Source organism: Alnus glutinosa, chromosome 5 (genome assembly GCF_958979055.1).
Source record: "Alnus glutinosa chromosome 5, dhAlnGlut1.1, whole genome shotgun sequence".
Classification (NCBI taxonomy): domain Eukaryota; kingdom Viridiplantae; phylum Streptophyta; class Magnoliopsida; order Fagales; family Betulaceae; genus Alnus; species Alnus glutinosa.
Genome location: NC_084890.1, coordinates 22,301,900 through 22,329,723, shown reverse-complemented (window position 1 = coordinate 22,329,723; position 27,824 = coordinate 22,301,900). Strand labels below are relative to the sequence as shown.

The window sequence follows — 27,824 nt, the reverse complement described above, 5'->3', positions numbered from 1 at the left end:
TGGCATTAATTTTGTTATAGCCTCCAAGTTGGCATCTGAAATTCCGATCCTCTTAATGGTAAATGCATGCAAAACTCTAATTTAACTAAGCTAATAGAGACTAAGAAAACTCCTTAAAAAGAATACAAAGAAAACTGTGAACTTATAGTTAAATTTTGAAGTCAAAAGTAATGCATCAACTAGAGAGACACATAGATTACAAACACACATAAAAAGAGGGGGATTTTCATCAAATAGGGACTAACACAAAGTTGAGTTGAGATGAGTAGTTGAGTGCAATTGAAAGTTCAACATGAATCCATCCAAGGGGAAAAGGGACAAGAAACATTATAAAGTCATTGCTAAAGTCTCTTCTCAATACGATAGCTAATTAGACGAGTGCAATTGAAGGTTAGACATGCATCCATCAAAGGGGGAAAGGGACAAGAAACATTATAAAGTCATTCCTAAAGTCTCTTCTCAATACGATAGCTAATTAGACCACATCAGAAAGAGTTAAAAATAGATGATGATTCAAATCAAAGGGATAATAAACATCCATTTATAGTTTTAACGACTCATTGAAAAGAAAGTTTCTTCATTATATGTTTCAATGAAACAGGATTTGAAAAGTCATACTGGTGGCAGGGAAGCATTATGAGATCACTTACGGATTCTTTTATCCCATCATTTTTCAACTATTGGTACAAAACTATCATATATTCATATACTTACCAGAAAGTCATTTTAACAAGCATATCACTAGCACAATGGTAGAAATTTGAGCTTCAGTGCCACAATCCACAATCTTTCACTGTTAATGCAAGCACAAGCCACATTCTAGAGAAACATATCTGGTTCTGTAGTGTATCATCCATAAAGTATAAATATCTCAATGGATAACAGCAAGTAGAAGCACCACCAAATCCATACCTCATCTTGGTTAGTGCAATTCCACCGGACCACATCAAGTTGTTGGCGTAAAGAAAGGTGCATTAAATGTTTAGTTTCATCTTCCTTTGAGCCTACCAGGATTTTTAAAAAGAGTGACATTAATAGTAAAGGTAAAATAAAATTAGTTCTTGAATTACACTACAAGAGATAGTAACCAAAACTTATGATACATCAAAATATAAATTAAAAAGCACATATTAAGCAATCTGTCATTGACATTTAAGCAACCATATTTAATAGCATTATATTAAAGTTCGTCTTGCAATTCAGGAAAAAAAAAAATGGCAAGGGGAGGAAGTTTTTAGACCCAAAGTGACAAACATAGTCAATTTGCAAGGAAAGAATACGAGTATTGCATATCATTCTGCAGTTGTAAAGACGCTGGAAAGTGGTGTTGCTTGCTATATTAGACACAATGAATGGCGCTTCTGTTTTTAGTTTATAAAGGCAGCAGATACAGCACTGTGAGTACATGGCATGTGTTGCAGAAGGACAAAAGCATTCACAGTGAAGTCACCACAAGCACGCATGTTTAGCACATGAGAAATGAAAAGCAGAATTGTGCCTTGTCACTGGAACCAGTTGCCCAGCATTGCATGTATTAACCATAAACATTAAGAATATTATAGATCAAATATGTTTTTTTTTATGTAAAAAATTAAAAACAAACCAAGTGAAATTTCCAGCCTGTCATCCCAACTGTCACATGTAAAACCAAAGTATGCGTGTAAACACTTCCTAGTGTACATGCAAATTATATATCTCCACATGAGTGTCTATCTATTAGTGTTAGATCATTGTCATCAGGTTCTACTTTAAGAGCATGAGTGCAACGCTCCTTTTAAATAACTCAAAGAAACTTCCCAAAGCATAAATAAGCCACCAATTGGTCAAAACCAATATGTGCCAAGATGGGAAACAGTACAGCAAGTTGCAGTGCAGGAACTTACTCGGCAATGATCCATTACTCTGCAAATAAAGAGCTTTAAAGTCATGCACTGTTAAACATCCTGATTTTGTCACTGATGCCAAATATATTCCCTGGAATGAAGTTAATAAAAGATAAAAAGGTGAAATCTGAAGCTTGAAGTCCAAAGTAAAACAAGCAATGAGAGACTCAATCTATTATTATAAGAATTAAAATTAAAAGGCTCCATGGAGTTTGACCTCAAAGATAGTGTCGCTTGCATAACTATTCATAAATTCCTTAAATGAACTAAGAGAGAGAGAGAGAGAGAGAGAGAATTAGATTAGAAAAAACCTGAAGTGTGTATACTAGAAGTTATAAGTTTTGTTCAATTTAACAGGTTATTCGCCTTGAATGGTTCTAGATCCTCATAAATTCTCAATTTGCAAAAATCCTTGAAAGTATCAAGTCATTTCAACACTACAATGAGTAGCAAAGTTTGGCTCATTCTCAGAGGCAACCTCATAACTACCAACATGTCCTTAAAGAAATAGATTTTCAATTTCACAATCTTGCTATTATTTTCACAGTATAATAATGCTTTGAAGGCTTTATCCTCGATTTCAACACAGCACGCCATCAACATGGCATGAATGCAGAAATGCCCAAATCTTTTTCCACAACCAAAAACCAGCGCATGAAGACTCAGCCATTTTTTACACAAAACAATTCAACAAACAAACAAGAATATCACAAATCAGACGCACCTCAAAATACGTCTGCATAAGCAAACCAGAGATCTCAGTGACAGTACTTCAGCTCAAACCAGCCATTCAATTGGATGGCAATTCATTTCCATCAGTGCCTTTGAATGGGTTTATTCAGGTGAGGGCTTGAGAGGGGCCAAGTATTTGTCCATTGAACACACACACACAGATGTCTGGTTTCGGTGTAACAGAGTGAGTTTCAGGGGAATCGACTGTAGTTTTCATTTTCTTTATTCCCGCCAATTCAACTATTTTATTAACAATTCATCATTAATAAAGAATTCTCAACACTCGCATCAATGTGCCCACTGGTAAACCATCAGAAACCGAGAATACAAGAACAACAATAGCTTCAAATTTCATAAAATAGAACTGCTAGCACCAATTATCCAACAGAAATCTAATAAGCGATTAGATTTCCAAACATTCACAGGCCGTATAGAATAACACAGATCTAGAAACATTAACCTAGAAACAAATAAATTACTGAAATGAAAATAACTTAGATCTAATCATTAGATCCACAATTATCGTTTCCTGATTAAGCTCTCTCGCCTCTAATTCTACGAGCGAGCTGGATATCTTTGGGCATGATGGTGACCCTCTTGGCATGAATAGCACACAAATTGGTGTCTTCGAAGAGCCCCACAAGGTACGCCTCTGCGGCCTCCTGAAGAGCGGAGACGGCGCTGCTCTGGAAGCGGAGATCGGTCTTGAAGTCCTGAGCGATCTCTCTCACCAGCCTCTGGAACGGCAGCTTCCTGATCAACAGCTCCGTGCTCTTTTGGTACTTCCTGATCTCCCTCAGAGCCACCGTCCCCGGCCTGAACCTATGCGGCTTCTTTACTCCACCGGTCGCCGGAGCCGACTTCCTGGCAGCCTTTGTTGCCAGCTGCTTCCTAGGAGCCTTTCCTCCCGTCGACTTCCGGGCAGTCTGCTTGGTACGGGCCATTTGGGAATTTGGTTGGGAAGGTAGGTCTGTGTTTGTTTCTCGAAAAAATTTGGGGGAAAAGAAAAGTGATTGTGAGGAGTGGAAGGGGGTGAGTGTATTTGTAATTTTGTAGTGTAGTGGGGCGGGAGGGAAATTTTGGTGTGTTTTGAAAGCAAGCGGGAGAGTGAATTTGGAGCGTCGATTGGTGCAGTGATCTACGGCTAGGATTTTTTTGAGGAGGGTGACACGGATAGCAATCCGTGGCACCAAGAACTCGCCAATAGGATTTGTTTGTCTAGGCGGCACTCTGCACAAATTTTCAACTTTTTCAATTGGCGGTGAGATTTGAAGTTTTCAACTTCAACTAGGAATTTCGGAGTGGAGCCCATTTAAGAATCAGGACACATGTAACGATTTGCTATTTTTAAAAATAAAAAATGGTAAGATCAGTTCATATAATTTTACCGAGGATTGGCTTATGTGGTTACTAAAAACTGTAGCACATTTCCTGTAAAATTAATAAGGGTCAGATTTAACAAATTTTTTTTTTTCAAATAGTTCATTGAGAATTAAAAACACATTGGGGTAATAAAAATAATAATAAGTCTCAGACCTAACTTCCGTCTAAAATTTTAACAAAAATCGTCAAAGGTATTACGTCAATACTAATCATATTGTGACATATATCGCTTACAATAAAAAATAAATAAAAGCAGTGAGATAGATTTTTATTTAGGTAGTTCATTTTAAATAAACAGTCCAAATTATAAAAACAAGTAAAATAAATGATGGTTTGGATTGTGCTATTAGAGTAGTCACACATTTTAGCCAAGATAGGTAATTTAACAACCCCTCAAATCAGGCATTAGGGGTGGTTGAACCGCCTCCTTTAACTAATGGTGTCATTCAACTTCTCCAAAACCAACTATCAAGGAAGGTGGGCTAGCGAAGCACTCTTTTGAACAAAAATTAATTTGTTGTTGCAATTAGGATCATTTATTTTAAATGAACATAAATCAAATGTATTGCATTTAGTTCAAAATATTGTATCATATCTCAATTCATGGCAAAGGAGCCCATTTAAGAATCAAGATCAATCTTCGATGCTTAAAATTGCACGAAACTATAATTATAAGATCATTACCATTCATTTACATTTAATACAAATGATCAACATTTTGTCACGTCATCTACTTTGACACAATAAAATGAGTTATTCAACCAACCATCCAACGAAGATGGTCAAACCACAACTCAAGATTTTTGGATTTTTGGGATAATCAATCATCTCAAAGGAGTAGCTCAACCATTCCAAAATTAATAAAAGTGTTGGGAGGTACCTCCAAAACTCCCAAAAAAGGTGGCCGAACAGCCCCATAAAACCCTTGAAATAATGATTTGACTACCCTCAAAAGTCTTGAGGGAACGATCAGCCACTTCCTTTGGCCTTATGTGGGGTGGTCATCTCAATGAATAGTTAGGCCTCTTCCTTTAGGTGGTTCACTGTCCATTTTAAATTAAAAGTCGTGATTTTAATAATTGAGTCTTATGATTCTTAAGTATTGTAGAGATTCTGATACCTTACTTGGACCCATCAAGATGAAAGAATTCAATAAAAGCGGTTTGGCAAAACATGCCAAGACCATGTTTGTGTTAGTGTTATATAGAATGTACAAGAAGGAATTTGTGTCATTTTACAATACTGAAGCAATCCAAATAGAAAGTAATTCAAATTATCCCAAGTTTACAACAGAATGGAAGGATAACTATGTATTAAGAACTGGTTGGCTTTCATTGATTATCCAATGTGGAATTAGTTTAATTGGTGATGCTCAGGGAAGTACGAGATATGATATATTGACACCCTCCAAATACAACTTTTGACCACCTTTGCCTACGTGGTAACTTTTACTTTTAATTTATTTTTATTTTTTTTTAGAAAAAAAAAAAATCTTAAAACTAGTAAGGGAACTACCTCACCACATAGGCAAGTGGTCAAGAATTGTATCTTATAGTAACAAAAGATAATACATCGGGAAGCACACATCTTAAACTAGTTAACACAAGTTTTGAAGAGTTGTCTTCACCAAACAATGAGTTGCCTTATTAGCTTTCTTTTTTATGTGATGTCACGTCATGAATGGAGGTTGTTTAGTGTCTTTGAATCATCAATTAGATTATCATACGACTTCACGATTGTTCTTCCTTTCGTAGCTCATGTACAATTTTCTGAGCATCACCATTTAAAATAATATTTGCATACCCAAATCTCTATTAAATTTCACAATCTTCCATACCGCATAAGCCTCCGCAATAGTAAGGTCCATTATTTATGCTTTAGAGGAACACATCGCAGCCATAACCTGCCCCTCATGATCTTTGACAATGATACCCACACCCATCATCTTTATTGTTTTATCAATCAACACATCCCAATTAATTTTGAACACCACAGGAAAAACCATCTATTTTGAAACAAGTATGTCCGAGATACGTACGACACTTCATTTGCCTTTTGTTTAGCTTCATCCGTTTGGCAACCCCCTCCCTCCCCCTTCCCATTCTTTTCACTTCTCCCAATAAAAACATTAATTTCAAAATATTCTTAACTTTTTTAACTTTTTATATCACATCAACAATTTTTTATTATTAATTAAATTAAAAAACTCACTACAATACAATTTTTTTTTTTTCATTTTTACATATAAATTCTTTCTACTTTATATCACATCAATAATTTTTTACAACCACTAAAAAAAAAATTCTCCTCGTACTTGAAAGGAGGAGGTTACCAATCGGAGCCCGATGTTCCCCAAGCATATTTGCAAGTCCAAACAAACCGTTAAATCCATCCCAAAAATCTAAATAATAATTTATAAGTTGCAATGCTATATATCTCACATCAAGATTGAATAATGATCACTTATCCAAAATATCAAAAAATAATTCCAAATAAATTATGATCTAGACTAATACACAAATGGATTCTCCAACAACAGGGGACCAAACATAGGCAAATTTATAATCTGATTTTCTTAATGTTTCTTTTATAGACAGCAATGGCATTGAATTCATAAAAGAAACATTATGAAATTTAGATTATAAATTTAGATAATGGGTTACAAAAGAAATTCATTTAAGCAAAACTCAAGCCCTTGTTCTAAGAACATCTTAAAATAATTAGTAGATTTAAAGGAAAACTTAAGAAATCAGTGTAAAGTAAGCCTTCAATAGATCGAGAAGGTTTCAATTATATTGCAATGGAAAACAAAGACCACGAGAGTTTGAGGGCCTATTAATGTTAATTAGCATATATGCTTCCAAAGAGAATGTTGTGGTTATAATACGTGCAGTATGAAAAGGAAAAAGAGAAAACTTACTTCAACTGGTTCAGAAAAGACATAATTACCAAGGTCAAAAATAAGTACTGCATTACATTTTGTGGATGTGCAAGCAACCTAACGAAGTGAACATATTAGATATATATTAAGACTGAAAGGAGAACACTTTGGAATAATGAACACTTAAGGCCTTGGTTGTACTAAATAATGCAAGGAAAACACTTTTGAATAATGATGAATGACAAGGGAACTAAGACTGAAAGGCTAAACTGATGTAGAAAGTTTGACGAGTAAAAACCTAAATCAATCACAGTACAAGTGGCCAAGTAGTCAATGATGACCTTCTAACAAACCTAATTCATATAAAGATAGCAAAGTGATAAAAATAAATAAATAAATAAAGTGGTATCTTTGGGAAATGAGGATGGCATTAATTTTGTTATGGCCTCCAAGTTGGCATCTGAGATTCAGATCCTCTTAATGGTAACTGCATGCAAAACTCTAATTTAACTAAATTAATAGAAACTAAAAAAAACTCCTAAAAAAGACTACAAAGAAAACTGTGTACTTATAGTTAAATTTTGAAGTCAAACGTAATGAATCAACTAGAGAGACACACAGATTACAAACATACATAAAAAGAGGGAGATTTTCAACAAATAGGGGATTAACACAGAGTTGAGTTGAGATGAGTTGTTGAGTGCAATTGAAGGTTAGACATGTATCCATCCAAGGGGAAAAGGGACAAGAAACGTTATAAAGTCATTGCTAAAGTCTCTTCTCAATACAATAGCTAATTAGACCACATCAGAAAGAGTTAAAAATAGATGATGATTCAAATCAAAGGTATAACTATTTATTTAGGAAAGAATATATAGTTTTAACGACTCATTGAAAAGAAACATAGTCAATTTTCAAGGAAAGAATATGATTATTGCATATCATTCTGCAGTTTTAAAGACGCTGGAAAGTGATGTTGCTTGGCGCTTGCTATGTTAGACACAATGAATGGCGCTTCCGTTTTTAGTTTCTAAACGCAGCAGATACAGCGCTATGAGTACATTGAATATGTGTTGCAGAAGGACAAAAGCATTCACAGTGAAGTCACTACAAACATGCATGTTTGGCACATGAGAAATGAAAAGCAGAATTGTGCCTTGTCACTGGAACCAGTTGCCCAGCATTGCATGTATTAACCATAAACATTAAGAATATTATAGATCAAATATGTTTTTTTTTTCATGTAAAAAATTAAAAACAAACCAAGTGAAATTTCCAGCCTGTCATCCCAACTGTCGCATGTAAAACCAAAGTATGCGTGTAAATACTTTTTTTTTTTTGATAAGAAAGTATGCGTGTAAATACTTCCTAGTGTACATGCAAATTATATATCTCATGTAAACACAACATGAGACAAGAGCTTGCAGCTACTAAACTAACAGCATTTCGCGGTATAAGCCTATTATCGCTTTCCTTTATGACTCAATTCACTTCTAATTAGATTCATTAGTGCAAGCTTTGAAGAATAGATTTGACAACAGAAACGTGCAAATACAAACATTTGATCTTTAATTAATTCATGATCTCATATAAGAACCCACATATAAGCTAGAATTTACAAAAACAACAACAATAAATAGTGTTATAAGAGATGCTAACTTTCTAATTGGCATTTGGCTGTCGATTCTTGCACCGTTATCAATCATATTCATCTGTAAATCAGAGCCAAAACAATCTTAAGCTCTAAATAACAAAACTAATCAATCAAGCAACGAGCTGTGGCTGTCCCTTACATGTGTTCGACACGGCACGCCATCGACATGGTATGAATGCGGAAATGCCCCAATCTTTTTCCACAACCAAAAACCAGCGCACAAAGACTCAGCCATTTTTTACACAAAACAATTCAACAAACAAACAAAGAATATCACAAATCGGACGCACCTCGGAATACGACTGCATGAGCAAACCGGAAATCTCGTGACGGTACTTCAGCTCAAACCGGCCGTTCAATTCGATGGCGATTCGTTTCCATCGGCGCCTTTGAATGTGTTTAGGGTTTTCAGGTGAGGGCTTGAGAGGGGCCAAGTATTTGTCCATTGAACACACACACAGATGTCGGGTTTCGGTGTAACAGAGTGAGTTTCAGGTGAATCGACTGTTGTTTTCATTTTTATTATTCCCGCCAATTCAACTATTTTATTAACAATTCATTATTAATAAAGAATTCTCAACACACGCATCAATGTGCCCGCTGGTAAACCATCAGAAACAGAGAATACAAGAACAACGATAGCTTCAAATTTCACAAAAATTGAACTGCTAGCACCAATTATCCAACAGAAATCTAATAAGCGATTAGATTTCCAAACATTCACAGGCCGCATAGAATAACACAGATCTAGAAACATTAACCTAGAAACAAATAAATCACTGAAATGAAAATTGAGCAAATAGCATTCTCTTAGACAGGAAAATATTTGGCAAGTATCTAACCAAAGAAAACATTCCTTGAATTTGGGGTGGTCTCAATAATCAAGCAATGTTAACCAGAAACAACATTCAGAGACTTAATTGAATATGTAAATATAAAGTATTAAATGGTGAAACAACAATAAACTCATACATTCTTGACCAAAATTAAGGCTACATACTAATCAGAATCAAAAAGAGCTAAATCATTAAAAAGGTTAAAACAGCTACCAATCGTTGCTCATTCATAAAACCAGTTTCGACACATAAAAACTCAAAACTAAATCTGTAATTTGGCATGCAAATTACACCCAATACCACTGACACTAATGCCTTAAGCAGTGGCGGCAGCTCCCTTCTTCCTTGGTTCTGCTTGAGTACCTAACAAAAATCACAAACAAAGAATCAACACACAACAATTGAACTCAAAACTACTAAAAATCAAACATAGCCCAACAGCTCAAGAAAAAGAAAATCGCATACCCTCTCTGAAGCCACTCTTGAACCTGCGAGGCAAGTGACGGAGGTACCTCATCCTTCCAGTTCCAGTAGTCTTCCTTCGGATCGCCTTCACACTCCAGTTATCTAAAACCCAACACAATAACCAAAAAACATCATTACCCCCAAACACAACAAATCACCCCTAACACAAACATAAAACAAATAGAAAACATCGCATTCATATCAGTAAAACCAAAACCAACAACCATAGCTCAATCAAACCCACAAGAAAATTTCAATCAGTAATATGAGTTACAAACGCTTATTATCCCAACCCAAGACATAAAAACAATCAAACAATAATACAAACACGGTGATGAAAGAAAAGCCCTCTCATTTATTTTATTTTTTTTTATGAAAAAAAGATTTTATAGACCAAACAAGAACAAAGTTCAACACTCCAGAAAACTGGATGCACTTCTCAATAGGGAAACAAACACACAATCTGCAGAAAACAGATCACTACAAAACACTTCCCTTAAAGGAGAACAACACGGCTACTGCAAAAACACAACAAACCCATTACCTTAAATTGACTCAGAAACAAACCCAGAAACACATAATCAATCAGAAACATATTTAAACATCCATAGAATAATATGCGCAGGGATAAGAGAGAGGGGCTTACACGTCCTCTTGCGGGCAGCGGGGAACGCACATGCGGAGCAGCGACTCTTCTGGAGATGGAAGCTGCGGCGGCCACACCTCACGCAGAGGGTGTGGGTCTTGTTCCTCCTCTTTCCGAAACTCCCTGTTCCCTTTCCCTATATCGAAATATGATCCAGAATCAAACACACACACAACGAGAGATCAGAGAATATAGATAGAAATAGCTTGTGTACGTATAGGTTGGTGTCGAGATCAAGAGAAATGGCTTACCATCGGAGCAGATGCAGAATCGGAGGCAGTGCTAGCGGCGGAGAGCAGATGAGCGTGCGAGGGAGAGGGAGCAAGGGTTTTTATTAGACTTTAGGGTTTGTTAGGGCAAATTTGGAAAAATGATGGGTGGTAACGGATTGGGCTTTACGATTTGTTAGATTGGGCTGCAGATGGGTTAGGCTATAGCAGGGTCTCACTGGGGAGTTCTGAGAATTTGTGGCCCACCTATCCCTCTGTCCACCAATTTTATGTATTGAACTCTTAAAACCACCACCAAAGTGGTAATCGAGTTGGTAAAGTAGCAGGGGATAAAGTTCAATTCTTCCTCTCCCTTCTTCCTAGTGGTAACAGGTGCGAACCTATTTGCAGTAATAGTCCGCAAACCAGATACTACTAAGAAGGGGCTTTCCCAACTTGCAACTTGGTGGGGCTGTGGTGACAGACTCGCCTTCCAAGGCAGTATCTATGGCTCAAACCAAACATTCCACAGCAGGTGGGAACCCTAATGGTCACACCCAAGGGAGGTAATTACATTGGTCGCCCCTTCCCGCCCTGATGGGCGAACTCAACTTGAGGAAGGTTGACATCCCGTTGCTTTGGTTTGTCTCGGGAAACACACCTCAGCATATTTTCAAGAGTACGGTTGGTCACCTCGGTTTGCCAATCCGTCTGTGGATGACAAGTGCTGCTATAATTGAGAGGTATCGAATCTACGCCATGGAGTCCTCTAGAAGTGGCTAAGGAATTTGACATCACGACTCGAGGTGATGGATTTTGGCACTCCATGTAAACAAACTACTTCTCGGAATAAGAGATGGGCTATGTGGGTAGCGTCCGAAGTTTTCCTACAGGGTATGAAGTGTGCCATTTTGGAGAACCGATCAACGACTACAAAAATATAATCCATACCTCGTTGAGTCCTCGGAAGTCCAACCACAAAGTCCATGCTTAAGTCTTCCCAAATGTTCTCGGGCACTAGCAGCGAGGTGTAGAGTCCGGTATTTTGCAAGCTTCCCTTCTCGGTTTGACATATCGGGCACTTCGAAACAAATTTGCCGACATCTCACCTGAGTTGTGGCCAATAATATCGATTCGAGACCAGTGAAATAGTTTTGTCCCGACCCACATGACCATCGAGTCCTCCTCCATGCAACTCCCACATTATCTGCTCACGTAGTGAGGTTCGGGGAATACAAAGTGATTTCCTTGGAACAGATATCCCTCTTGGATGTGGAAATCGGCATTTGGTTGCATCGACATGCACTTTTCCCAATCTTCTTCGAAATCCTCATCCTCGGCGTATAGAGCCCGCAAGTACTCTAGGCTTGTTATCTCGGACTGTAATGTCACGAGTAATGCCGAACGCCGACTCAAGGCATCTGCCACCTTGTTCTGTTTTCCCGATTTGTGATTCAACACGAAAGTAAACTTCTGCATGAAAGCAATCCACCGGGCATGCATCCGATTCAGAGTGTTTTATGTGTTGACAAACTTTAGAGCTTGATGATCACTATAGAGAACAAATTCCCTATGAATCAATTATGCTCCCAATGCTTCAGGGCTCGGATAACCGCGTAGAACTCGAGCTCATAGGTTGTCCACTTCTGCCGAGCTTCATTCAATTTTTCACTGAAGAACTCTATAGGCCGACCTTCTTGTGATAATACTGCTCCAATCCCTACAATGGAGGCATCACAGTCAACTTCAAATAACTTCTCAAATTCAGGCAAAGCTAGGACCGGTGCGGTTGATAGTCGTTCCTTGATTAGGGCAAAGCTGGCTTCTTGCTTCTCACCCCATCAAAAAATTGCCCCTTCTTCAAGCACTCGGTAATTGGAGCTACCAAGCTGCTGAAATTCCGAATGAACCTTCGGTAGAAAGTGGCTAGGTCGTGAAAGCTTCGAACTTGGCCAACTGTAGTGGGCTTCGGCCATTCTCGAATGGCTCGGACTTTCTCCTCATCTACTTGGATGCCCTTAGCTCCTACAATAAACCCGAGGAAGAGCAATTTGTCCATGAGGAAAGTGCATTTCTTTAGATTGAGGTATAGCTTGTTGTTTCTAAGCACACTCAGAACTTCTTGGACCTGCTCCAGATGCTTTTCGGTACTTTGGCTATAAACCATAATATCATCGAAATAAACTACAACGAATTTATCGATGAAAGGTTTCAGTACCTGATTCATTACTCGCATGAACGTGTTCGGTGCGTTCGACAGCTCGAATGGCATCACCAGCCATTCGTATAAACCCTTCTTCGTCTTGAAGGTTGTTTTCCATTCATCCCCGGGTCGAATCCGAATTTGGTGATAGCCGCTGCATAGGTCAAGTTTTGAAAAGACCTTTGCCCCTGCTAACATATCGAGCATGTCATGTAGCCTCAGAATGGGGAATCGATACTTCACCGTGATTTTGTTGATGACTCGGCTGTCAACACACATCCTCCAGCTTCCATCCTTCTTTGAAATCAGTAGCACCGGCACAGTGCAAGGACTCAAGCTCTCCTTGATCAAACCCTTTCAGATCAGATCCTCTACTTTCTCTTGCAGGATCTAATGCTCTTCGGGACTCATCCGATAGTGGGGGAGGTTAGGAAGACTCGCTCCCGGCACTAAGTCAATCTGGTGCTGAATGTCCCTTATGGGAGGTAACTCGGTCAATAATTCAGCTGGCACGAGATCCCCATACTCATCCAGCATCGGCCGAATTAATCGACGAATATCTGCCTTTGACTCCGACTCGACTCCTTTAACTACCACCGTTATTATTGTCTCTGCAGTTTTCAATTCCTGCATAAACTTCGTTTCCCCGAGGGTGAGGAAAGATGGTTTGCTTGCCGTGGTACGACTTTGAGGTGTGTTATTAGTCGCAGTTGGTACTAATATAATCTTCTTCCCATGCCACCAAAAGAGGTAGACATTGTCCCGACACTTATATGTGGCGTCTACATCGTATTGCCACGGTCGTCCCAACAATACATGGCAGACATCCATGTCTACAACATCGCATTTAACCTCGTCTTGGTACGACTGCCCGATTGAAAAAGGCACTCAGCAGGTGTCTGTGACTCTCGTCTCTGCTCCTTTCTTGATCCAATTGATTTTGCAGAGGCTTGGATGCTTCTCGGTTTTTAGTTGCAATGCTTCAACCCATCTACGAGAGACAATATTCTCGCAGTTCCCACTATCAATAATCAAATTGTACACCTTTTGATTGATACTACATCGGGTTTTGAAGATGTTATGTTGTTGCGTCGGTTCTTCAAGCTTCGGAGCTAACATCACTCTTTGGACTATGCAATTGACGAACTCTACGTTGTCACCTTCGGTGAATTCTCCTCCTTCATATTCATCGAGCTCGTCCTCCTCGGTTCCTACCGAATCTTCTGGTAAGACTCCTTCCGTCGAATCCACCATATTTACAGGACGTCGGCTCAGGCATTCATTGGATCGGTGACCTGGTTGGCCACACTTGAAAAATTTGCCGAGAATAGGCTTGGTGTACGAACTGTTACTACTGCCGCCGGCTTCCTTTTCCCGAGGGGGAAAGGACACTTCTTTAGCCCTTTAGGTGTTACTGCTTTCACCCTGAAACCTTCGGGGCTGTGAGCTTTGTTGAGGGTTTGGTACAATCGTCGATTCTCCTTTTCTCTCAGACTGCCTGAAAGCTTGTGACCGACCCGAGTGTCGTGCCATCTGCGACTCAATCTTCGTTGCTAGGTTCACAACCTCAGATAAAGTCCACACCGTATGTAACGAGACTTGATCTTGAATTGCCATTCGCAACCCTCCAATGTACCAAGCTACTTGCTGCCCCTCAGTCTCGAATAGATTGTTCCGAGAGGCCAATCGATAAAACTCCTGGGTATAGTCCGTAACTGACCAAGTTCCCTGTCGGCAATTTTGGAACTGCTGGTATAACATTTGCTCATAGTCTGGAGGTAAGAACCGAGCCTTCATCAACTTCTTCATTTTTAACCATGTTCGAACCGGTTGTTTTCCTTGCCTTTTCCGATTGCTATGCTCTACGTTTATTCCCACCAGGCTGATGCCCCCCCCCCCACCAACTTGTACGCCACCAATTTCACTTGTTGAGCCTCCGGAGTCTACATGTAATCAAAGAAATTCTCTACCTCGAGAATCCAATCAAGGAAGTTCTCGACGTGGAGGTGACCATTAAAATTAGGAAGGTCAATCTTTACCCGAAAATTGTGGGCATTTTCCAGTCTCCTTCTATCGCCTTCTCCTTCCCGGAGGTGGTCTTCCTCCTCACTAGATGACTATTCGAAGGGTTGATGCCTTCGTCGAGGTCCAGGACCACGTTCTCCGCCGGGATGGCCACGAGCCTCTTCGTAGGCGCGATTCCGGGGGGGTTCATGATTCTGGTTGCCTTCAACGCCTAGTCCGGCAACTGCTTGTTGTAACGCTTCAAGGGTGCGTTCCATGCGGAGAAGTTGCTGATCACGGGTGTCTATGGCTGCCCAAAGGGCCTGCACTCCACGTTCTTCACCGTCAGAGTGGTTGCCGTCGTTTCCGTCTCTTGCCATCAGACCAGGATAGTAAAGGCTTTGATACCAATTGACGTAGTGCAGGCAGATAAAAGTGAAGAGAAGCTGTGTTCTCAAGCACAAAGTTCAACTCGCAAGTTGAATAGGAAAGTGCAAACTTTCATTCAAATGATAATCAATGATGATCCACCATTCTTACATTGTTTTCCTTTTATAGTGAAGCCTTAAGGCTTGTAAAAGGAAATAATTAATAAATGAAAGTAGTCATCAAATCTCTCATTAATGAGGGAGGTTTGATGGTCAAAAGAAAATCCCACGGTTTAAGAAAAAGTACTACAAAATGATTAAAGAAAATGGGGAAATCAACAACTCTTCCATGATTTCCGCACTAACTCTCCAGAAAATCCGCTTGGCTGTTTCTTTCTAGAAAGTCCGCTCGCCTGCTCCTTCCGCAGAAGTCTTTCACTTCGAGTTACCGAGCTGGGTCTCGGTTAGTTATTGGAAGGGACCGAACTGGGTCTCAGTTAATTGCTGGAATGAACCGAGCTGAGTCTCGGGTATTTGACAAAGTGGGAAAGTTGCAATTTACCGAGACAAATCCCGGCACATCTCGGATATAATCCGAGACGACATTGTCAGCCTCGGAGACATTGTCAACCTCTCGAGGCGCATCCTCGGCTTGTCCTACATCAAAAAACCTGCGCACAAAGACTCATCCATTTTTTACACAAAACAATTCAACAAACAAACAAAGAATATCACAAATCAGACGCACCTCGGAATACGACTGCATGAGCAAACCAGAAATCTCGTGACGGTACTTCAGCTCGAACGGGCCGTTCAATTCGATGGCGATTCGTTTCCATCGGTGCCTTTGAATGTGTTTAGGGTTTTTAGGTGAGGGCTCGAGAGGGGCCAAGTATTTGTCCATTGAACACACACACACACACACACAGATGTCGGGTTTCGGTGTAACGGAGTGAGTTTTAGGTGAATCGAATGTTGTTATCATTTTCTTTTTTTCCCGCCAATTCAACTATTCTATCTAACTTGCGCCGGATGCGTACCGTGCGACCAGAGATGGTGGGCCTGATTGAAGCTGATGTGTCAATTTCTTATTAGATGCGGTAAATGAGGTGTTTTACAACCACAACCTGATTGAAATTATTCTCTTAAATAATAGTGTATTTTAAGTAACATTTTTTTTAACAATTAAAATAAAAAATTATTTATTCAAAACACGTCATATTAATTCGTATAAATCAATATAATAAACGAATAAGAAAAGTGGCATTACTCCTGTATTTGCTTTTGATTCAATTTTTTTAGTTAATATAATCTGACTTTATTTTCATGATTATATTCAAAAAATTGTGAAAATATAGAGATCCTATATACATATGTTATCCTTAGTTTCACCTTAATAATTATCCCTTAAAATATGCTCGGTCAAATTCTTCCCAACCTTTTCTAATTATATTATTACAAATACGTAAGAATAAAGTTTTCTTTTAAATTGAATTCAAAAAAATTCTTACAATTTAATTTATTAAACTAACATATATTCTTAAAACACATAATTTTTTCATATACTTTAAAAAATGCAAGTGATAATTAGGTACTTTGAGGACAAATGTTTTTATGTTTTTCATTTTTTTTTCTCATTATTAATAAAGAATTCTAAACACTCGCATCAATGTGCCAGCTGGTAAACCATAAGAAACAGAGAATATAAGAACAACGGTAGCTTCAAATTTCACAAAATTGAACTGATAGCACCAATTATCCAACAGAAATCCAATAAGCGATTAGATTTCCAAACATTCACAGGCCACGTATAATAACACAGATCCAGAAACAAAGAAATCACTTAAATGAAAATAACTTAGATCTATTCATTAGCTCCACAATTATTGTTCCCTAATTAAGCTCTCTTGCCTCTAATTCTACGAGCGAGCAGGATATCTTTGGGCATGATGGTGACCCTCTAGGCGTGAATAGCACACAAATTGGTGTCTTCGAAGAGCCCCACAAGGTTCGCCTCTGCGGCCTCCTCAAGAGCGGAAACGGCGCTGCTCTGGAAGTGGAGATCGGACTTGAAGTCCTAAGCGATCTCTCTCACCAGCCTTTGGAACAACAACTTTCTTATCAACAGTTCCGTGCTCTTTTGGTACTTCTTGATCTCCCTCAGAGCCTGTAATAACCCCGACCCTCTTACAAGGGCATAATGGTCAATTGCTATATATGAAAATGGATAACGAATATGATATTTTAAATATTTAACACTTAAGTTCATATAATATTTTATTATTCATATTGAATTCCCGTTTTATATTTTACCAAATAGCTTATTTTATATTTAAATTTTTTTATATTAATATTGAATGCCTCTTTTACACACAATAATTTAATATCTAATATCTAGTTTTAGTCTTAAATGTAAAATTCTTATTGTCAAAACCCTAGTAGCCACCAAGTGAAAAAGACCCTAATCTTATAAATACATCTCTAGCTGTCAACTCTTATCACAAAAAATTCTTCAAGCCGTCTCTCCGATTCTCTCTCGCATGACTTGGGGTTCTACAATAAGGTAAGCTTGTCTATTTCTTTATTTCTACTTCTTTTAGTGAAAAGCTTGACCGGCTCCTTTTGTTCTTTTTTTTTTTTTCACATGCTGTATCGACGTCATCTAAAGCATTACATTCTTTTCTATTTCTTGAGATACCGTATTTTCAAAGTTTGACGGCCCCCGTTATTCTTTGATTTTTGTTGACCGTCGCTTCACGTCCTATTGCTTACTCCTCTTATTGCTTTTGTTTGTTTTCTTTTTGGTTTAGTCACAACATGGTCTCCAGCTGTTTTCTATTCTTTTTCTCTCTTATTTTGTTTTCTTTATTTTCTAGTCATGCCGTAGCAAGTCTAAAGGCAGTACTTGTTCTTTTGCATTTACTGCTACTTGTTGCTCTCTTTCCTTCTTTCTTGATACTGCAACCGAGATGCCATTCATAATTTTTCTATGTTTAGCTTTCTTTTCCCTCTTACCCTTATTTGAGTAATGATTCATTGCCACATTTTTATACAACTTTTCGCCACCTTACTTATGTGGCAAAGTGGTCCCCCACTTTATTTTATTTTTAAAACTCAAAAAATAATAAGGGACCACCTTGCCACATAGGTAAGGTGGTGAAAAGTTGTATAAAAAGGTGGAAATGAATCATTACTCTTTGTTAGATATCATTATTGCCTTGAACTACTCTCTTTTTCATTGTGTAATTTCTAGAAGTTAGTCAAGAGTTGGTATTGCATGGGAAATTGTTCATCTTCAGTCTTGTAGTGGAGGACGCCTTTGACATCACGTATAATTACATATTTCTTGTCTTTTGTGATGATGATACTCATAGTCCTTTGTCTTTTTTTTTTTTTTAGCCAATATTATTTTATCGCAAATTGTGGTCATATCACTAACACACAGTCACGTAAATTTTCTTTATGAAACCATTTATTATTTTCATTAGCAAGATGTTACTACAGGGACAAAATTTGTTCCTAAAATTTTCATACTTTCGTTTATGTGTATATATATATATAGGGGAAAGTACACTTTAACCCCTTGATGTATCCACCCATTGACAATTTGACGCCCAATGTTTAATTTTTGGTAAATGACCCCCTTAATGTTGTACACGTGTGCCACTGTAGACCTTCCGTCCACTTTGTCCGTCTAAAGTGACAGAAATGAGGTCACATGCAAAGCACGTGACCTTTTAAATCTCAGCTTTCCAAAATTGCCCCATATTAAAACGGTGAGTTTCACACTCAACTCCAGTCCATTTTCTCTTTGCCATTTTTGCACGTGGTGACCCATGACCACCACAATGTCCGCGAGCTAGTAGATGGCTGCCAGTGATAAGAGTCGTTCCTTTCGAAAAGGAAAGTCGCCCTGCCAATGGTTTAATTCAAGTTGTTTTCTTTCCAGAACTGGTCTGTCGCTTCTTCTAACAACCGGAAACCACTGTTTGGGTTTCAGGCGTATAGTAAAAATTAGGTCAAACAACGTTGAAGAAGGAAGGTAGAAGATAATGAAAAAACGCACCGTTTAATTAATGTCTTTTGTTGTTCAAAAGAATGAAAGAAACGCACTGTTTTAACTCACAGTTTTGAAAGACTCTTAAAAAAAACGTGAAGTTGTGGCTTTGCCACGTAGTGGATGGTCGAAAAGGGATCCACCCATAACTGTTCCACAAAAGGTGCAACTGGATCTGCAGGTCGCTCTGTTTTAGACTTGAATCAAGCGAGCGTCAGTGGTTTTGCATGCTTCTCTTGTTTTCCTGTTCACACGCTTGTATACACTGTGGTTTTGAAATATCTTGCGTACTAGTACGCTAGAAGCCTAGAAGGGCCTGATCCACCAGTAAAACTCATCATATGTTGAGCACCCATGCCACCTGGATTGCTCATGATATGCGGAGCACCTAATCCTAAAACTTGAGGATGAGGGATGACAATAGTTCCACTTGAATCCATTATGTAGGGGAGGAAACTAGGAGAGTATACAGTTGAGGATAGGCTGTTGGGGTCAATGCAAAATCCATTGTTATAGAGGAAAGCATGAGGTGGTGCTTGGGGTGGTGTTGTATAAGTCAACTTGTGATGCAGTGGTTGTACCATATGCATTTGTTCATTTGAGGGAAGCACATTGGATGTAGCTACCTGAAGGGATTTGGGATGACCATGGGTAAAGCCATGCAAAAAACTAAAACCTACCAAGTACCCAGTGCCAAAACTTCTAGAGTCTGGTTGCTTTGCAATGCCTAAAAATGAAACTAGTGATCATCATCTAATCCACGTCCTCTGTTTGACGTTCAAAAAACAGAGCATGATAATACCCGAAGCAGAGTTCAAAACCCAACTAGAATTTGCTCGGAAACGGTCAACCTTCTTTTCAAACTGTTAATGCAAATGTGAAGACAATGATCAACAACCTTTGTGCCAAACTACCAGGTTCCAGATTCACTTACGTTGACATTGCCCATATGTTTTCAGACATCGCAACCAACGCTAGATCTTACGGTACACTCTTTTAATTTGTTCTAACCCAATCATGATCATATATCTATATAAATATATGAAACTTATTTTATGATTTCTTTTTTCTTTTTCTTTTTCTTTTTTTTTTTTGTCGTAGGATTTACTATTGTGAATCGAGGGTGCTGTGGGATCGGGTGATACATAGGGCAGATCACCTGTCTTTCGTTCCAAACGCCATGTCCAAACCGAGACCAGTATGTGTTCTGTTTGACGTTCAAAAAACTGAGAAAGGAGAGCTACATGTTCCGCTCTACACTCTCACACATAGCAACTGAGTTCCAAGTTGAGTCGTACCGGCCATGGACGAGTCTCCAGTGGAGCTCGTCGTGGACATAGAGAAGCTCTCGATGGAGTCACCGCCATCGAACGATTCTCAGCCAACGCCGGAAGTGCTAGCGGACAAGGCAATCGCTCCCGTGAAGAAAGAGTTCCTTCGTCCTCCACCTCCCAGACCTTCCTCCACCTCTACCGGTCTTCAAAACGACACAGTTTCCCAAACTAAAGTCGTTTCTGGCAAGGAGAAGAAATCCAAACGGCAGCTCAGGCCGCTGAGGGAGAGGCAGTAGATGTGTTTTGAAACGGTGTGTTTTGACTAATTAAATAAAACGGTGTGTTTTGAATAGAATGTGTGATTTTGGAAAGCTGAGATTTAAAAGGTCACGTGCTTTGCATGTGACCTCATTTCTGTCACTTTAGACGGACAAAGTGGACGGAAGGTCCGCAGTGACACACGTGTACAACATTAAGGGGGTCATCTACCAAAAATTAAATATTGGGCGTCAAATTGCCAATGGGTGAATACATCAGGGTGGTAAAGTGTACTTTTCCCATATATATATTTGAAACTTCTTTTTCAGCCAGAAGTCACGGCTAGGGTACAATACATATACAGAGTTTGAAACTGTTTTCTATACACCATGCACTACCTCCATGATTTTAATACGTGGTTTCATGATTTCATCTAAAGGTTTGAAATAACTAAGTTTCACAGTTTCAGTGGATAACACATATTAATACCTTTTTTAATATGTTTTAACACATGTATACAATTGTAAAATGAGTTATGTAAATATACCGAGTAAGTCTATTCTCACTAGGCTAGCAAGACGAACCATAGTGAGGTCAGTATGTCATCTAGTGACTAGTATATTGTACTGGTTTATTTAAACATGTACCCAGGTGATTAGCTAGTTGTCGAAATATTTCAGTAACGTACTGCGTTAAGAGATGTAAGGGATCCTCTACCCCTTCTAAAATTATTTTATATCATATTATTTTATCCATTAATTCTAGCATATTTACGAATAATTGTTCTCGTTATGTGTTTCAAATTTATATTGATGCATGAAGGATTGTTTTAAAATATTTTTGAGATGAAAGTTGTTGGTAGAAATGATATTCTTGAAATCAATGGTTTTAAGAAAAGCTTTAGTTATAAAAGACTTTCCAATTATAGTCAATTGCTTATTTGGTTCCTGATACGGGAAGTTACTACTTTTTGAAATTAATGAAAAGATGAATGTAAAAACCCTCCCACACGTTGCTTCAAGAGTTACCAAGCATAGCGAAAGGAATAAGAATAATTTATGAAAATGAGAAAGATTTTTATAAATGAGGCACGTGTGTGGAGGAGACTATTATTTTGACCCCAGAGATATTCACAGAGATTCACAAATGATTAAGCTCGGTACTGGAAGAGCAACCCGATGAAGGACTTTGAGAAGGCGGTAATTCATCCCTAGGTCATGCTAAGTGCACTTTGATTAATTAGCTGACGGGGCAGGCCTGTGGCCACCATTTACCTGCTTGTGACGCATGGACCACGCAACCCCAGTACACAGGGTGTAATAGTGTACATGGGCCCTAAATATGAGAAGTTTTATTTACCAACCAGTAATTTTATGTGTTAAGCAAAATGCTGAACTTATATTTGTATTCTAGAAATTTAGATTTCAAGTGAGTTTTAATAATCGTTTTGAAGAAAATGAATTTAACTCAACCGTTTTGTGGTTGAGGGCTACCTTACTGAGCATTTCTCGCTCACCCCTTATTTTATTTTGTTTTCAGGTTATGAGCATAGAGACCTAGGCGGCCAGGATGGGATCTAGGCTAGTATTAGGATATTGCATTTTTGTTACCTTTATAAGTGCACTTGCACGATAAATTTAGTTTTCTTTGGATTTTCATTTATTGTATCAAACATAACTACTCTTTTCGAAATACCCGTTTTCGCATTTATTGAAGCTCTGAGTTTAATTTTTTAATTTTTATTTAGTAATAATTTAGCATATTAGCTAGGTTATCTGGCAGACCTTATGAATCCTTGCGGTTTTGGTGTAAGAAAATTGATGAACCTAACCCTTAGCGGTTTGGGGGCGTTACAGTTTTGGTATCAGAGCAAAGATTATAAGGTTCTGTAGACTCGTAGAAGCCAGATCATCAGGTTAAACTTCGTGGGGTAATGAGAAATCACGTTCCGGCCTAGTAGAGTTAGTCTATTACTTAAGTTAGATTGTTAGGGATGCAATCCCTTGCTCAGTTTTGATACATGTGGTTTCAATTTAGATGGCACCATTTATAGGCAGCAAACCCAATAAGGATGTCATTGAGAATGTTGTCAACAATGAAGCTGGAACTGCAAGGAATCAAGATCCAAACCTAGAGGCTTTGTTAGCATTAGCAACCCAAATGGTAAACATAATGGAGGACCTCATCAATAAACATACCGAAGACTAGCATGACGTACCTTGCCCCAGGGAAGGAGAGTTGTACCCAATAATGACAAACAAGGAGAGAGAAAAATCATCTCAAAGGAGAAGCTAAGTAATCAGAGCTATGACTGGAGCTCGACATCGCAACGCCAACCAGAAGCCTTAATAAATGAAAGTCATCCGACGAGCCAAAGATGCGGAAGGATACACCTTCGAAAATGTTTGCACAGACAAGCAGTTTGCTATAGATGCAAAGGACCAGGCCACATTGTCAGAGATTACAGAGCACCCGCTAATCACTAATCTTGCCAAATTTGATACGGCAAAAGAGAAACATCGCACCAGCTCGAGTTGCACGTCAAACTCGACAGACACTAATGCCTCCAGCGATAGGACACAAGTACGCTTCCGACTTATCTAAGGAGTTTTGTTTGAGTAGATAAAAGTGTTACTTTGGTTGTCATCATTTTCTACTAAAAGACTGCAATCTAGGGTTAGAATTTCTAGAGTTAGAATTTTGTAGCAACCTCAGGAGGAGAACGATTTGGAGCAAGTCATTTGGAGGAATATGTCCACTTGAGTAACGAAAACACTATGTCGTAGATACCTAGTAGTTGGGCTTCCAAGAATTTCCTTGGATTAGCTCATTATGTTCCCTTCAAGTAAAGAAGTCAAACTCATCATTGACCCCTTGTTAGGAGTAGTGCTTATCTCGCAGACATCGCATTAGAGTGGCGTAGCGGAAACGTGGTAATCCTATAATGCACAAATATCATGATCAACATTTACCTAACCAAGCTGAAGTACTAAGAATCGTTAGTGGTGTAAGATTTTTGTGTTCTTCAAATTCCAAGACATATCATTCCAAGACATTCCAAGACCGCGCAACCCTAGTACACAGGGCGTAATAGTGTACATGGTCCCTAAATATGAGAAGTTTTATTTATCAACCAGTAATTTTATGTGTTAAGCAAAATGTTGAACTTATATTTGTGTTCTGGAAATTTAGATTTCAAGTGAGTTTTAATAATCGTTTTGAAAAAAATGAATTTAACTCAATCGTTTTGTGGTTGAGGGCTACCTTACTGAGCCTTTCTCGCTCACCCCTTATTTTGTTTTCTTTTCAGGTTATGAGCAAAGAGACCTAGGCGGCCGGGATGGGATCTAGGCTAGCATTAGGATATTGCATTTCTGTTACCTTAATAAGTGCACTTGCGCGATAAATTTAGTTTTCTTTAGATTTTCATTTATTGTATCAAACATAACTACTCTTTTTGAAATACCCGTTTCCGCATTTATTGAAGCTCTGAGTTTATTTTTATTTTTTTCTAGTAATTTATTTAATTTAGTATATTAGCTAGGTTATCTGGCAGACCTTATGAATCCTTGTGATTTTGGTGTAAGAAAATGGACGAATCTAACTCTTAGCGGTTTGGGGGCGTTATAGAGCCACCGTCTCCGCCCTGAACCTATGCGGCTTCTTTACTCCACTGGTCGCCGGAGCCGACTTCCTGGCAGCCTTTGTTGCCAACTGCTTCCTAGGAGCCTTTCCTTCAGTCGACTTCCAGGTAGTTTGCTTGCTACGAGCCATTTGGGAATTTGGTTGGGAAGGTTGGTCTGTGTTTGTTTCTCGAAAAAATCTGGGAGAAAAGAAAGTGATTGTGATGAGAGGAGTCGAAGGGGGTGAGGGTAGGGATGTAAATGAAGCAAAGCTATCCGTGAGCTCGCTCGGGCTCGACTCGATAAGGCTCGGCTCGTGCGTGACTCAGTTATTAAATGAGCTATTCGTGGACACGAAACTATACTCGATTATTAAACGATAAATACCCATATAAAACCCGGCTCGCTCGTTTAAAGGTCGCGAACATACTCGTAAAAAGGCTCAGCTCGCTTATTGGCCCGACTCGTATATATTTATTAATAAATATATGCATATATATTGATAAAAATAACTTATTTAGTATATCACTTTTTAATTAATCATTGTTATACAATATATAATTATTAGTTATATCTATAATTATCTATATAATATATAATTTAATTATAAAAGATAATTAATATGATTATATCTTATATGATCTAAGAGACTAAGACTCTAAGTCTAATAAAATATCTAATGATTGTTGAATTAACAATAAATTGTTAATCATATAATTTAATGAAAATCTTGTTACTTAATCGTATTATTCAAATAATCATATCATATACAATGATAATGTATTTGGTATAATCCCAAATCAATTGATTAGCATTAAAATCAACAATGTGTTTCTTATAATAAAAAATTAAGTATAATTATTAGAATTGATATTATAATATTATATATATATATATTGAGAAATCATAGATCTTTTATAAAATCATCCAGAAAAGGCTTGTTCCGCAAGTACATATGATCATATATTATCACTATAATTTATATGAAATGCATATGATCTAACAATTTATATGATATTAAATCTTATGTGATATAACACATTATATCTTTATTATATAATGTAATAATGATATCAACAATAGTTATTTTATATCATTATATAATTAAGTGTGATTCAAGTTCTAACAATGTACTATGATCTAACAATAATAGTTAGGTGATATGATCTAATAATTCATTTGATTAAATTTAAGTATCATCTAACAATATATAGGATATTAAATCTCATGTCATATGGCATAATGTATATTTATTATATAAGCTAATAATCCTATGGTCTTATTTCCTATGTATCTTAATTATAATGATAATGCTTATCTAGTTATATTATATTATATAAATGTTATTATTAATTAGATACTACGGAAGTTAGGATAAGTAATTAAGTATGATTCATAATTTCTATATCATATTATAAATAAGCTCATATCATATGATATAAATCAAAATTTAAAATTATATATAATTAAAAATTAAGCTATAACTATAAATTATTATAACCACATAATGACATAGTCACATAACTTATAACTACATAAGTCATAACTCATAAGTATACAATTCACACCAAGTAACTAATGTAAATAATAATGATTAAGTATCTTGTTACTTAGATAATTACTTAAATAATTTTGATACATACTTGATACTTCTAGCTTAAGTATAAAATAATAATTAAGTATGATTATTATTATTATTATTATTATAGTTTAAATATAATTAATAATTTGTAAGCTTTTACTTGTTACAACATATAATTATATCTATAAACTATAAATTTATAATTAAATAATTATATCTATAAATATCTATATAATATATATATAATTTAATAATAAAATTTAATCAAATGGTAATACCATCTAACTATTAAGTATCTAATAGACTATAGTAGTTGAATCAACGTCAATAAAGTGAGTTGCCTTGAACGTCAGCTGCAGAGCATACATGTATCCTACGATCCTAAGTGTCTCATAAGATTTAAGTACAATCTTAACCATGCATATATACAAGCTCTTGGACACCTCCTCAAACAAAGTAATAATATATACACATGATTAAGATACATATCATTATGAATACTTTTTTTTTTTTTTTTTTTTTTTTTTTTTTTTTTTTTTACAGAAAGTAAATACATATATATTTTTTTTTTTTTTATAGATTATATACATATTATTATGAATGGCCGGTTAAATGTCTTATTAGATTAGATTGTTAGTCACATTTATATTATTAGTATAAAAAACTAATCAAATTACCATTAAAACTATTTAGAATCACTTTTATAATAGACCCATTCAACGTGTCAATTTAGCCCTCCAATGTGAGTATAACTTTTGGAGTGACTATCATAAAATAAATAAATAAATAAATAAAATTTGGAGTGTCACATTATATATTCGACGCTATGATAGACATGCAACAAAGAAATGGAGGCTTTAAAAAAAAAAAAAAAAAAAAAACCAAAGAAATGGAAACAGTAGCAAATTCCACAACGTACATAGTACTAGATGTTACAGCCTAACGAAACAGTATAATGATAAGATAGAGTCAAGCCCCACCAAGGACACAACTCACACAATTGTCCCGGGCCCCACTAAAGTTTTGGAGGGCCACAAACACTAAAACGGTGCGTTGCTACAATAGTAAAACATTGTGTTTGCTAATTAGTTGTTCATGTTCTCCATACACGTAGTCTTCTCACCCACGTCGCACACACTGTCCAAGGTATGAACACATCACTTGTCTTCACAATGTTCAAAGCTTAGACTGCACAGCTTTCACCGTCTCTTTGCTCTGGAATCTTCCTTGTTCCTCTTCCTTCTGTTTTTTCTTTCTTTCTCCTTACACCTAAGAAGAAGACGACGAAGACGAAAATGGTGAACCAATGTGTGAGAATCTGTTAAGAAAAGGTAAATCTCAAGCTCTTACTTTTGATTCTGTTGTACCCGCCATGAGTAGAACTCAAAAATGATGTTAATTCTGTAGGATTTTTTTAGGCTTGATTTATGTTGAGATTTTAAGGCTTTTGTTCTTGCTGGTGTTGGCGTAGCTTTGGTTTAGGTTATACTAAAATTTGTCCTCACGAGCCGAGTGCCCGATAAGGCACTCGACTCGTCAAAAAACCGAGCTCGAGCTCGAGCTCGGACACAAATTTACTCTTCGCGAGCCGAGTCAAGCTCAATATTCAATACCCGTCACGAGCTCGAGCTCCTGAACATTTTCCACGAGCCGAGCCTGGACGACCACTACTCGCCCGAGGTCGGCTTGTATACATGCCTAGGTGAGGGTATTTGTAGTGTAGTGGGCGGGAGTGAAATTTTGGTCTTTTTTGAAAGCTAGATGGA

The 27,824-nt window shown here is 37.5% G+C and overlaps 2 protein-coding genes and 2 pseudogenes across 2 annotated transcripts; all 4 read right to left on the bottom strand.

Annotated features, from left to right (window-relative positions):
* Nucleotides 1–2,940: 2,940 nt before the first annotated feature.
* On the bottom strand, nucleotides 2,941–3,927 carry LOC133869092 (histone H3.2-like; annotated as a pseudogene).
* Nucleotides 3,928–9,483: 5,556 nt separating this feature from the next.
* Nucleotides 9,484–10,886, bottom strand: LOC133868351 (large ribosomal subunit protein eL37x). Its single transcript, XM_062305220.1, has 4 exons — nucleotides 10,732–10,886; nucleotides 10,481–10,616; nucleotides 9,835–9,936; nucleotides 9,484–9,732 (listed from the first exon to the last, which is right to left on the bottom strand). Exons 1-4 carry the CDS (start codon nucleotides 10,732–10,734, stop codon nucleotides 9,686–9,688), a joined length of 288 nt encoding a protein of 95 aa, XP_062161204.1. The 5' UTR covers nucleotides 10,735–10,886; the 3' UTR covers nucleotides 9,484–9,685.
* Nucleotides 10,887–13,282: 2,396 nt separating this feature from the next.
* On the bottom strand, nucleotides 13,283–13,723 carry LOC133869090 (uncharacterized). The gene has a single exon (XM_062306061.1). The coding sequence runs from the start codon at nucleotides 13,721–13,723 to the stop codon at nucleotides 13,283–13,285; it is 441 nt and encodes a 146-aa protein (XP_062162045.1).
* Nucleotides 13,724–17,161: 3,438 nt separating this feature from the next.
* LOC133868352 (histone H3.2-like) lies at nucleotides 17,162–24,660 on the bottom strand (annotated as a pseudogene).
* Between the last annotated feature and the right edge of the window lie 3,164 nt (nucleotides 24,661–27,824).